The sequence below is a fragment of the Diceros bicornis genome, chromosome 13 (assembly GCF_020826845.1).
Source record: "Diceros bicornis minor isolate mBicDic1 chromosome 13, mDicBic1.mat.cur, whole genome shotgun sequence".
NCBI classification, from domain to species: domain Eukaryota; kingdom Metazoa; phylum Chordata; class Mammalia; order Perissodactyla; family Rhinocerotidae; genus Diceros; species Diceros bicornis.
Genome location: NC_080752.1, coordinates 22,788,681 through 22,801,468, shown reverse-complemented (window position 1 = coordinate 22,801,468; position 12,788 = coordinate 22,788,681). Strand labels below are relative to the sequence as shown.

Sequence of the window (12,788 nt, the reverse complement as noted above, 5' to 3'; positions counted from 1 at the left end):
GGGACTGGACCTGGCCGACCTTGCCTGTGGGAGTCAGGACTCCCGACCCTCAGCAGAGAGCAGAGCCCACACAGCTGCTCCTCTAATTGCAGCTCTGCTTCTTCCGAGTGTAATGCTCTGCTTTGGTGCCATGGAAAATCTGGACCCCCTTATTCAGAGCTGCCTGTCAGATCTCCAATTGCCAGGGGTCATCAAGCTGTGACCTCTTACCTCACGTCTGTGGTGGCAGCAGAGGTGGGAAGGGGCTGGGTGTATATGGGTACTTGGTGGACTCCGTTGTTTCATCACCACGTCCAAGAAGGCACTGTAGTGGCACCCTGGCCATGGGACCAAGAGACGGGGGGAGTAGGGGGTTGTGACTCCTCAAGCCCTTCCAGGATCCCTACACCTCTGCCCCTCCTACTGATGCCCCCGGACGTGGCCACACAGCTCAGCCTCCAGGACGCAGCCCCTCAGCTGCTCTGTCCCAAGTTTCTGTCTCCAAGTCCCTCTGTCCCAAGCCCATGGTGCCCGCGGCTGGAGGAGAGCTCTCCAGGCAGCCAGGGTGCAGCTCCAGGCAGGGGGAGGGGAGGCCATGGCCCAGCTGCAGCGACAGAGAATGGAACCGGCAGCCAAAGGCTTTGTTTTATTTCATGCTGGGACCAAAGGCCCACGAACGTCCTTCTTCACCATTTCACCAAGACAATGAGCACCGTCCACATCTGGCCTCCTCCTGCTCCCTGGTCCCTATCCCACAGAGCAAAGTCCTAGAATCAGGACCATTTCTGAGTCAAATGCATAGCCCCTTGAGGGCCCTGCTCCCACCTGGCTCAGCCTCGGGGTCAGGCGGGCTCTACCGCTGGGAAGGAGGAGCTGGACGGGGGTGTCTGCAGGATAGGCATATGGGAGAGCCCCAGGTGGTGTCCAGGAGGGTGGGGACACAGTGAGAGGCTTTGGGGGGCCAAGGTTTTCCTCTTGTTTTATGTGGTCCGTAGTCGTCCCCACTTTGAGACATGGAGCAGGCAGATCCATCTGAGGGTCCCTGCTCCCAGGAGGTTCTGAGCAACAGGACAAGCGCAGCCCGCCATCCGGCCTCACATGGTGTATGCCGCCCAGTAGATGACGTTGACAGCAGCGAAGGCCGCAGGGAACACGGCACGGGCGTAGATGTCGATGGTGTCTGCGTCGATGGGCTTGAAGAGCGCACGGAGTGTCCCCTGACCCCCTGAGCGGGTCCCCCCGTGCTTCTTGGTCTCCCCGGTCTCCACCTCCACTGACCTGTAGGAGCCCATGAGGTTCCCAGCCGTGCGGCAATGCCGGCGGGACACGGCCAGCTCCTGGGTGACGCCAGCAGCCGAGAGGGAGAAGAGCACGATGGCATTCTTCACGTCCATCTGCCCAGGGAGGAGGAGGAGGAGGAGGCAGGGCTGAGTGGTCAGCCTTCCTGGACAACGAGGACCCCACCCAGGCCAGCAGCACCGTCCCTCAGTGAGCACCGCCCTGACCCACAGCAGGCAGGGGCTGAGGATCGGCTTGCTCTCTTGGAGCCCAGGCTGCAAGTGACGTCCCCAGGGCAGTCAGCCGAGGGTGCCAGGCTGGACCCAGGAAAAGTGGCTGCCCCTCCCTGTGCCAGGCGTGTGTAGGGTGTGGGTCGCTGCCCTTGGTCCTGAACACGAACGACCCGGTCCTGCCCAGCCTCACCTCTGCCCTCTGCTCTTTGACCTTGACCTTGGCCTTTTGCTTCCTCCGGTGGTCGGCACTGAAGTGGGCGAAGGCGTACTCCACCAGCGCGGCAAACACAAAGACGTAGCAGATCCAGAAGTACACATCCAGCGCCTTGATGGCCGATGCCCGCGGGAGGGAGGAGCGGGCACTGACCATCAGTGTGGTCATGGTCAGCACCGTGGTGATGCCTGATGGGATGGTGGCGACATCGCTGGAGCCCCTGCCACCTCACCACCCTCACCCCACACCAGCCCGGGTGCAGGTCAGGGTCCTCTGACCAGGCCTGGCCTGGCAGGCCATGGTCCCAGGACAGCTGGCCTGAGGAGCTGGAGGGCAAGGCCTGGGCTCATGACTAATGGGGTCGGGGTCCTGTTCCCAGGTTCCCAGGCTCCTTCCACCAGCTCCCTTGGAGGAGAGGCCAGGGCCCCGTACCTAGAGACACCCTGGCGGGCACCGCGGCCTGACTGATCCAGAAGGAGACCCAGGACATGGCGACCAGGAGGATGGAGGGCATGTAGGACTGGATGATGTAGACGCCCCGGTTCCTCCGAAGGTGGAAATGCAGGCTGAGCCGGGGGAACTGGCCAGCTGCAGGGGGGCCGCCCCGTTAGGACCCAGCATGGTCCCACCAGACCCGCCACACACCACGGCACTCGGGGGGAGAGGAGGGCTTGGCGGACACTGGGGGCCACTGAAAGCCTCAGAAGGAAGGAAGATCCTCTACCCCTGCCTTCCCCACCTCTCCCACACAGCCTGATGGGTCAGGGGTGCCCCCTGCCCTGGGCCTGGTCTTACAAGAGAGGCTGGCCCTGCACAGGGTCATCCAGAGGAAGGAGATGAGAAAGATTCCAACGTTGCTGCGCTGGCCCAGAGGGACCCTCCCAGCAGTGGGTCAGCTCCCTCCTTCTCTCCTAGCCCTCCTCAGTACACAGCCAAGCTCAAGGAAAGAGCAGGCTGGGCTTACTGGCTCAGATGACCAGGCAGCAGGAGTAGGGAAAGGGCAAGAGGGGCCAGGACCCATGGCAGCCCTCAGGGAGCCCCCCACACCCTCAGGCTGCTGCTAGCCCCCGGGAAGCAACGAACGACTGAGGAATAAGATGAAGAAAACCTGACCCATGTCTGCACCGTGGCATATCCCAAGTCCCTTGGTCGGGCCCAGCCTGTGCCCATCAGCGGTTTTCCAGCAGCATCATCGGGGCCCTCAGAGCCTGCTAGTGGCTCAGTTAAAAGCTCTAGAAACCCACAAGCCAGGCTCACAGGAAGAGGCCACGAGAGCCCGCATTACCCGATTTGAAGTTCATCAGCTCTGTGGTGAAGCGGTAGCTGGTGATGGTGAACTGGGCCAGCTGTAGCTTGTCCAGCCCGTGGATCTGCTCCTGGTTTTCAGACCAGTAGTAGGTGATATCCTCGGACGAGTAGCCGTCTGCAGGAGAGCCCACAGATGGGCAGCAGAGCCCGGCCCCCCCCCAGCCCCTGGCAGACCCCAGCAGGAGTGCCCTGCCCACGCGGGGAACCTGACTCAGCAGAGAGAGGAGATGGTGCAGGAAGACCCAGACAGGAGCAAGGAGGCCTGGGGCCACGGCCGGCACTTCAGGCAGGTGGTCAGGGCCAGAAGAGCTGGCAAAAGTGCAGTCACCATTGCCAAGCGACCTGCAGGGGCTGCCAGGCTGGCCCAGTGACGCAGATACATGCCTCGTCTGGACTCTGAGGCCTGGCTGACCCAGGCAGGGCACTCACCCGTGGGAGGGGGGCTAGGCTGCTCAGGCCTTCTGGTCTCTTCTCTTCCTGCCCAGGTTTCTCCCTCCGTGGATGCCCCGTCCCAGGCACCTTCCTGCCCCCAAGCCAGGCTGGCTGCGTAGGCCTGCACGGTCTGAGTCTCCTGCCCTCCCACACCAAAGCCACTGGAGAAGCTGGCGTGGCCTGCCCGGAGCAGAGGCCCCATCCCTCCGGGGCCGGGGCAGCACTCACAGCTCTCCAGGTGCAGCATGCACTCCTGCTCGTCCATGGGGTACTTGGCCAGGTCCATGTCACAGGCCACCGTGGAGGTGATTCTGCCCAGACAACATGCTGGTGAGATCCCCAGGGGGGAGCCCACCCTCCCGGAATCCAGCAGCTCCTTTGTCCCCAACAAGTGGGGATGGCCCTGTGCCAGCCCCGGGGCCTCTCAGGCTTTGTTGGCAAGGTGCCGGCATCTGGAGGGAAACTGAAAACTCGTCACTTTATGGATATTTGTGGGTGTTTCTTCAGGAATCAAGAACTAGATTTCATTCACTTTCTTCATCCTTCAAAATGCTGACTGTTTGGCTTAGTTGCGGGCCTGGAAGGCAGGTCCAGCCTGAGCACACCGGCCTGCCCCTAGGGACAGCTTCCAGTCATTCCCGCTGACCATGCAGTGCGGGAAAAGGCCCGGGTTGCCAAGTGTTCTGATTTTCCAAGAGAATTTAGATTCCTATATAAATCTCCTGATGTTTAAAATATTGGCAATTAATTCCATTTTTACAAGGCACTTGTCAGAAAACACGTGTTCAAGCAAATACATGTACATGTATGTTCATAGAGGCATGACTCACAATAGCCAAAAGGTAGAAACAGCCCAAGTGTCCATGGATGGACGAGTGGATAGACAAACTGGGCTATCCATGCAATGGAGGGTTACCCAGCCATAGAAAGAAATGAAACCCTAATGAATGTTACAACATGGATGAAGCTCACAAACACTATGCCAAGTGAAAGATGGCAGACCCAAAAGACCACACAGTGTAGGATTCATTTTATATGAAATGTGCAGAATAGGCAAATCCATAGAGACAGAAAGCAAATTGGTGGCTTCAGGGGCTGGGGAGGAGGGAATGGGGAGTGGCCACTTAATGGGCATGGGGTCTCCTTTTGGGGGGATGAAAATGTCCCGGAACTAGATAGAGGTAATGTTTGCACAACATTGAGAAGGTGCTAAACGGCACTGAATTGTTCACTTTAAAATGGTTAATTTTCTGCTATGTGAATTTCACCCCAATTTAAAAAACAAAAGGCACCATATTGGCCAAAAAACTAGTTGACATTTCATGAGCAGCTGCGGTTTCAGGAGGATAGAAACACTCCACCCAGCTCTCAGCGGAGCATCCTGGGTTTTCTCGGGGGCGGGCACGCAGGGCCGGGGCTCACCGGATGCTGTACAGGATCACCCCATCGGGCTGCAGCCGGATGAGCTTGTTCTCCACAGTCACGTCGTGGAACCAGGCAGACTTGGCGTTCACGATGAAGGTGTCTGGGAGCCAGAGCTTGTCGACGAAGCGGCTGTCCAGGCCCAGGGTCTCGTTGGTGTGGTTGTAGGACAGCCTGCTGTCGCGCCAGCTCTGGTGCAGAAACACCGTCATGGTGTACTCCTGCGGAGGGAGGTGGAGGGGCCCTGGCCGTCAGCCTGCTCCTCTCCTGGGGCACATGGCCGGGAGGTGGGGTGGAGGCTGGCTGGCACCTACCATGTTCACCTCTGAGATGTGGTCAATGCTGGCCACCTCGATGGCGAGTGCCACGTTCACAGGGGGGCCTACGAGGAAAGAGCAGGACCCAAGTCCGGTGGGGCTGAGTGAGGCCAGGCCCCAGCACCCCTGGCCACTCAGCCAGACCAGGCAGGAGGCGGAGGACAGCCAGGGGTTTGCAGGGAGGACCGTCTTGGTGCAAGTCTGCAACGAGGCCTGAGAAGATCCACCATCCTAGCTGTCTCTCTGGGGGCGAGCGCTCGAGGTCTGACGCACCCCTCGGGGAGCCCGCCCAGAGCCCAGCAGGGCTCACACCCACAGCTGGATCCAGGGGTCTGCCCCTGCCCCCGACGGCCGCTCTCACCTCCGATGCCAGGCCGGAAGTTGCGGGCATAGCCCTCCATCAGGCCGTCCAGGTTGGGGAGCCAGGATATCTCCAGGTTGGAGCCAACGTAGTCCCCAATGTCATTCATTGCTCTGGAAACGCAGGCCCAGTGGTCACAGGCAGGATGCCAGGGACGGAGCCTAGGGATGGAGCTCTGTCCTGGGCACCCACGCCCGGGGTGGACAGGGAGGGCCACTGCAAGGGCCCCTCCAGGCTGGACCTGGCCAGTCCCAGCAACTCACACGGGAAGCAGGGAGCCCTGGGAGGTGCAGGGCCTGGGACCCCTCTGCCTCTTCCACCAGCCTCTCCGCTCAGCTTTCGTCCTGCCCACCCAGGCTCGAGGGAGGCTGTCCGGGTGAGGCAGAGTCCCCAGCACGGGCCGAGCCCCCAGGCTTCCTCCACAGCTAGCCCCTGGAGGGCGGCCTGCCCCAGCATCCCACCCCTGGGATACCTTATCAAATAGGCCTGGGAGGACCTCAGCAAGGGCGCCTGGTCTCCCTTTCAGCCTCAGAGGGTGAGGTGTCCTGCAGGAGGTGACTCGGGAGAAAAGACGTGTGACCAGGAGGTTGAGGGCAGGGTTGGGGGGGGAATCGGGTAAGGTCCCAAACCGGGACCCAGGGCCAGGATGAGGGCCCCTGGGGAGGCTGCGAGTCGGCCTCCTGTTCTCGGTCCCTTCCCAGGCAGGCCCCAGAGATCGCCAAATTGCCATGTGCTTCTGAGCTTAGCCTGACCCCAGAGCAGCTGGGGCCAGTCCCACTGACAGCCTGTGCTGGTGTTCGTCCCTGGCAGGGCCACAGGGGGTGTCCCAGGTGGCCCTGTGGCCCCCACATGCCAGACTGCCAGAAGCACTGGGCTTCCCAGCACCTTCACCTGCCCACCTCCTTCTGCTCACCTGTCCCGGGATAAACAGTGTCCCCCCAGAATTCATGTCTCCCCGGAACCTCAGAATGGGACCTTATTTGGAAATAGGGCTCTTGCAGCTGTAACTAGTTAAGACAGGGTCATGCTGGATTAGAGTGGGCCCTAAATCCAACGACTGATGTCCTTATAAGAAGAAAAAACACAGAAGACACAGAGGGAGAAGGCCATGTGGCAAGAGAGGCAGAGACTGGAGTGAAATGTCTACAAGCCAACGAACGCGAAGGACTCCAGCCGCACCAGAAGCTGAGAAAGGCCCGGAACGGATTCTCCCCCAGAGCCTCCAGAGGGAACCGGCCCTGCCCACACCTTAACTTCAGACTTCTGGCCTCCAGAATTATGAGAAAATTACTTTCTGTAGTTTTAAGCCCCCCAGTTTGTGGTCACTTGTTGCAGGAGCCCCAGGAAACTCAGAACCCTCCTTCCCCCAGCCTCCAGTGGGGGAGGGGCATTTCTCCTAAATCTGACAGCAGGGAATGAGGAGGGCATTCAAGGATAACCCTCTTGTTATTCTTTGAATCACTTCTATTCCCAGCGGGCAGAGAAGCAACTCAGGACAAGGCTTCCGGGTCACCTTGGGCCCAGAGCCTGGCCAGAGCCCATGGGGGAGAGCTGGGGGCCAGGGCCTGGATGCAGGGGCTGCTGGGACCCTGAGGCCACGGCTCACTCTCCCTGGAGACAGATCCCCAAAGCCAGCCGTGGCCATGTGCCCAGGTGCCCCACTCTGGGCCCTTCTGGCCACCTTGAGGGGACTCCCATCCCCTCGAGGGTCCTGTCACACTGCTGGCCACTGTCCCCTCCCAGCGGTTGCAGCCATGCCTCAGGATCCCCTTGGCCTCCTGCACCCTCAGGAACTGTCTCCCGTTCAACTGCATTCTGGTACACAGCTCCTGCTTACGCGGCGCCCGTCGGTACAGCCAAGCCGAGGTCCTGCCCAGCCCCATCACCAGCACCCCTATGGGCCACCGCAGCCCATGCCCCCGTCTCTCCAGCTCTGGCCCCCTTTGGCCCCCTGCTCCTCCAGAGCCAGGCAATGCTTCCTCTGAGCCTCACTCTCCCCCTTCCAGCACCCCCAACTCCTCCTCAGCAAGCCCCTCCCCTATCCCCAGGCCTGTGGCAGTTAGTCCCTGACTCCCGCCCTCTCCAGTGTCTCCTCTCTTAGATGCTTGCTTGACCCTCCAGATCCTCCACCATCTGAACCCCCATTTTCTCATGCTGATTCCCCCCACCCCCACTGAACCCTCCGTCCTCTCTCCTAGTCCTGCCTTGAGATGCAGCCCCAGGCCCCCTCTGGGGTCAGGACACCATGACCAGGACAGTCACGGCCCAGGTCCATGTGGAGGTCAGAGTCTGTGAGGGGTGACAAAGCAAGTGGCTTTAAGTGTGATGAGAGCTACAGAAAGGGGAGGTCAGGACCCCCTCTGGCTGGGGGTGAGGGGGGGAAGGGACAGCCTCCCTGAGAAAGTGATGTCAGAGCCCAAAGGCAGAGAACGTGAGGATCGGGGGAGAGGCAAGAGGTGGGTTTGGTGGTGGGGCCTGGAGGGGTGCGGGAGGTGTCGTGGCAAAGAGTGGAGAGGGGTGGACGTCAGAACTCCTCCAGGCCGAGGAATAGATGCGGGCCCTGAACAAGGAGCCGCATTAGACTCCTAGAACATGACTCTGGTGAACGAACGGGACGTGTTATGGAAGAAGCGAGTGAATGATCTGGGGGGCCGTTGCAGGGGTTGGGGTGATGCTGGGCTGGACCAGATGGAACAGTGGGGAGTGGCAAACACACCTGAGATAGGAAGGGGCCTGGCCCAGATGGGGGACACCCTGGGACCTCGGGTTTCTGGCTGGAGTGGCAGTGGTGGGAGGGGTTGGGAACGAGCTCTGCGGCTGAGTTTGTGGGGCCTGGACACCTGCCCCTTACACTGTCCCGTCAGGTGGGTTCCAGAAGCCCTCGAGGGCTGCCTGGGTTTGGGAAGCAGCAGCAAGGGAGGAGCCCAGGCCCCTCGAACGTTTCCTACACTTTTGAAGAGGGTTGAGTTTGAACCAGGAGTTCGTAGCTAACAAAACCTGCAAACCTGATCTAACCTGCAGGACCACCTCGGTCCCTCCAGGCTCGGCCTGGTCCAGGGTGGGGACAGGGAGGGCACTTTGGTAACAATGTATAAGAAGGAATTAAATTAAGTCCTGGCCCCAAGTAAAGCACAATTAAAAATGCAAATAGAGGTCACCCTGAAGGTCGGGTGTAGACGGATTCGAATTAGGCTTTATTCTTGGACTGGCCCAGCTGCCGTCTTGCTGCAGTGGCTGGCCTGTCTGGAACGAGGCCGTCAGGAGACATCGTCCTTCCCGGGCCTCTGAGTGGTGGCACAGGCGGGCACAGCGTCCCTCCACCCTGGTCCCACACCCACTCAGGGGCTTGCAGGCAGGGCCCTGGGGAAGCCCCCTGCTGTGAAACTCGCCTTGAAGTGGGAGGGGGCCCACAGATTCTTAGCCTTTGTCATCGCTGGGGGGTGAGAAGGGAACAGACTCCCCTCCCCACCCCCCCGGCCCCATCACCTCTCACCTGGGACAGGGGCCGTCATTTTTCCAGCTGTGAAGAGATGTGGAGGGCCAGAGGGCCAGGGAGGGTGTGCTACATGCCAGTCTGGGTTCAGGAGGGCCCTACTCTCCTCCTACAGTTCAGGCAGAGTTAACGGGATGGGTGGGGTACACTCTCCACGTGGGGGGAGCTCAGCATGTGGTAAGAATGTGGTGACTGACCCGCATCTTGGGAGAGACCTTCTGACTCATCTGACAGCCTTGGAACCCAGCGGTGGCCTAGGCTTGGGGTTCCTCAGAGCAAACAAACAGAAGCTCAAACTCCTGAGGCGAAGCAAGCACCATGAAAACACTGGCAGCTTCCGCCGGGGGCTGCTTTTGGGTGTCATCGGGTCTCCCTGGCTCTCTTGGCCCCACTGAGAAACGAGCCCACCCCTGTAACTGTCTGTGCCCCTGGAGACAGAAAGGGAAGGTGGGTGTAGCTGAGCGAGGCAGTGGGGTACTCCCCCCTCCAAGGATCCTTCCACCGTGCACACACAGGCCCACGGATCCCTGACAGCTCTGCTTTTAGAGCAACACCAGCCACGCTGGCACCTCAGTTACCAAGGCAAAGAGGAACCCTGCGACGATCGCACGGTGAGCTGGCAAGGCAGGAGCTGCGGGCACAGCTTCTCCAGGGAGATGAAGGTGCCAGCAGCCCGGGGAGGGCCTCCCACTCAGGTGTGCAGCTGGCGAGCTCGGGTTCCTGCTGTGTGAGCAGATCCTCAGACTCAGAGAATGCATGGCTTTGACCCAACCCACAAATGCTGCACGGCGCACTCCCTTCTTACCCCACCGAGCCTTTCCCACCAAGATCATGGGATCTGGACTGAGCAGCGGCAGCCAGAACAGGTACCTCCTGTTAGTCCCACTGTCCTCCCACACCCGTACAGGGATGAGACCGAGGGAAGTGAGGATGCTGTCCTCCTGGTTTCTGGAGTGGAGGGACAGAAGCTAACGGAAGAGGCCCCGAATGGACAGCACTGCGCTGTCTGACTCACAAAGCCCAGAGGCACTCCTCTCGGCTGGGGCCGGGGCCTTCCGGCCTTCCCGAACAGGCAAACAGGCACATCCCTTACTCAACACCCTGAGCCAGATGGGGTTGGAGTTCAGAAGGTTTCAGATTTTAGAAAGGTGATATGGTGCACATATGGACTTGGAGGGGGGTCTGGAGAATTTCCCAGCAGGAAATGTATAAATACGCCCCAAAAGCAGGATGAATAAATGCAAAACAAGCCTCATGTCAGAGCAGGACAGGCTTTGCTGCCAAATGAGTTTTGGTGTCAAACTTGAGCTAAGACTTTGGGGTTCAGAGCGGCTTGGATTTCAGAATCTCAGCAACGTGGCTGTGGGCCTGGGCCAGCAGCTGATCCCGGGCCTCCTGCACACGTGTCCACGGCCACGCCACAGTGCTCTGCCCTTCCTGGTACCTCGAAGTAGGAAGAGGAGAAAGGACAGAGGCCATGGGGCTCCATAAGTGAGCAAAACCCTCCCAAGGAAGGGGCCATCTCTGCACTGCCTGCGACCTCGGGTGTGATGGCCATGTCTACGGCCGGACCCAGGCCTTCCTGCTCTGCCCTCACCCTGCCCACAAGGAAACCCTGACCACACACACACACACTGCTCCGTGTTGCACGCTGCCTGAGTGCCTACAGCCGAAATGCAGGCTGATGTTCCTCCCTTTCCGGTTTCTAAAGTCTCCACGTCAGTTCGTGGACCAAGAAGTCCAGAACGCTGGGGGGCCGTTTTTGCTCTTGTTTTTCTGCAGCCCTTGCACTGAGTTGATTTTCAAAAAGGTCCCTCACAACTCCCATGGAAGGTGGCCAGGCTCGGTGTTCAGGATGAGGGAGACCCCTTGAGAAATCGAGCTGGGACCATGCTGGTCCCTGGAAGCCAGAGCGAGGGAGGCTCAGCCCAGGGGGACCTTTCTTCCTAGCCTTTTCCCTTTCCCAGGAGACAGGACTCTCACCCTCCACCCCCCCACCCCACCCCCACCTCGCTTAAAAAGAAATCCCCAGTCTTTCCCCTGCGGGGGTCACCTGGCTCCCTCCCACCTGCACACTTGAGTTCAATCGATGGCATTTGAAATGGCCCCTGAGAGCAGAGCCCACAGTCCCGGGAGCGCACTCTTGCACAACACTCTTGCACAACACACACCGCTGTTAGGACGCTCCCTCTTGTCCACCCAGACCCGCCAGCCGCCGCAGAGGGGCGGCGTAGCTCTGCTCCTCCGGGAAAGGGAGCAGCCTCCTCCCCGTGTTCTCAGGCCCGCTCCTTCCTGCCTGCCTGCAGCTTGTGCCGTGCTGAGCGCCCAGCCCGCGCCTGGAAGGGCACCAGCCAGCCAGGGATCAGCCAAGTGCCGGCTGTGGCCGAGAAATCGGAGCTCACCACGCGAGCCTCGGCACCGGGGAGACTCGGGAGCGGCCCCAACGCCCTCGTCCCGCCCTCGGCGCCGGTTCAGCACCGGGACGGCGGACAGCACCCGGGCGGCCGGGCGGCGGGAGAGGAGGGCCCGCGGGAGACCGAGTGGGGCAAGCCCTGGGGGGAGGTGGGGGAGACACGAGGGGAGACGCGGGGGGACGAAGACCAGGGATCCACGCCGGGCTCTATCCCTGCAGCTCGGTCTCGGCCGGCGCGGGGATCCCCTCCAGGGCGACCCCCGGCGCAGCGCGGACCTCCGCCTCGCTCACCTGGTGCCGTGGTGCTGCTGCGTGCAGAGCAGCAGGAGCGGGGGAAGCAGCCAGGCCAGCGCGTCCATGGCCTCAGCCGGCTTGGCGCGGGACCGGGGGCGGAGCCGGGGTCCGGCCGGCCGGGGCGCTCGCGAAGTTGCTTCGCCGGCGGCCGCGGCGGCGGCACAGGCGGGGCGGGAGGGGGTGGCGCGCCGCGCGGCCGCGGGGGCGGACGGAGCGCGGAGCCCGGAGCCCGCCCCGCCCCGAACCAGCCCGTCTCCCACCCCCGGCCACCCCGCCCGCCCCGCCCAGCCTCCTCCTCCTGCCCCAAGCCACGTGGCACTGCCCCCTCCTCGGCCCCCGCCTAGCCGCGGCCCCCTCCCAGGCGGCCGCGCTCCTGGGCCGGGATCTGGCCCTCCCCACCCCGCCACTGCTGTCCTCGCCGACGCAAACGGGTCCCTCCGTGCGTCTGCCCGGGAGGTGACCCAGGCTCAAGACCTGCATGGACGCGGCCTCCCGCTGCCCGGCCGGGTGCCTGCGGACCGACCGGCGCGGCAGAACCTCGTCCCTGGTGGAGTTTGCCGGGAGCTGTTTGTGGGGGTCACAGGCCCCGGGGAGCTGGTTTGAGCATCGCGGGCAGAGTGGGTGAGGGCAGCATCCTTGCAGCCTTCCCCTTCTAGTGGGAGACCCTTCCCCTCTCCCGCCCAACCCCAGCAGCAACTTCCAAAACTCTGGCACTTGCGGGGAGCCAGAGCAATGCGCCTGCAGAGCAGTCCTGCCCACCCTCCGCCGGGCGCAGAGATAGAAACCCGGCTGGGCGCTGCTGTTCTGCTGGCTGTGTCTCTGATCATGGGATGCAGTGGCTTCCCTGCCGCCTGACGAGGCTCCATCACACCTGTCCACACCCGCTCTGAGGGCACCGCAGATGGCTGGGCTCCAATCACGGTGACATCTACCCCATACCACCAAAAGAGCTGAGAAGGTCAAGGCCTGGCACATTTTCTAGTTTAATTCTTTTGAACATAAGGTTCTGCAGCAGTTTCCCCGCAAAAAGCTGATCACAAACTT

The 12,788-nt window shown here is 61.4% G+C and overlaps 1 protein-coding gene across 2 annotated transcripts; it reads right to left on the bottom strand.

The window, feature by feature from the left end:
• Nucleotides 1–599: 599 nt before the first annotated feature.
• On the bottom strand, nucleotides 600–11,929 carry GABRD (gamma-aminobutyric acid type A receptor subunit delta). Of its 2 annotated transcripts, XM_058552003.1 has the most exons (9): nucleotides 11,742–11,929; nucleotides 5,545–5,657; nucleotides 5,181–5,248; nucleotides 4,867–5,087; nucleotides 3,673–3,755; nucleotides 2,990–3,127; nucleotides 2,137–2,292; nucleotides 1,681–1,892; nucleotides 600–1,373 (listed from the first exon to the last, which is right to left on the bottom strand). In XM_058552003.1, exons 1-9 carry the CDS (start codon nucleotides 11,807–11,809, stop codon nucleotides 1,074–1,076), a joined length of 1,359 nt encoding a protein of 452 aa, XP_058407986.1. In that variant the 5' UTR covers nucleotides 11,810–11,929; the 3' UTR covers nucleotides 600–1,073. The 2 variants fall into 2 exon arrangements, with proteins under 2 accessions (XP_058407986.1, XP_058407987.1); XM_058552004.1 differs by lacking the exon at nucleotides 2,137–2,292.
• Nucleotides 11,930–12,788: the final 859 nt, after the last annotated feature.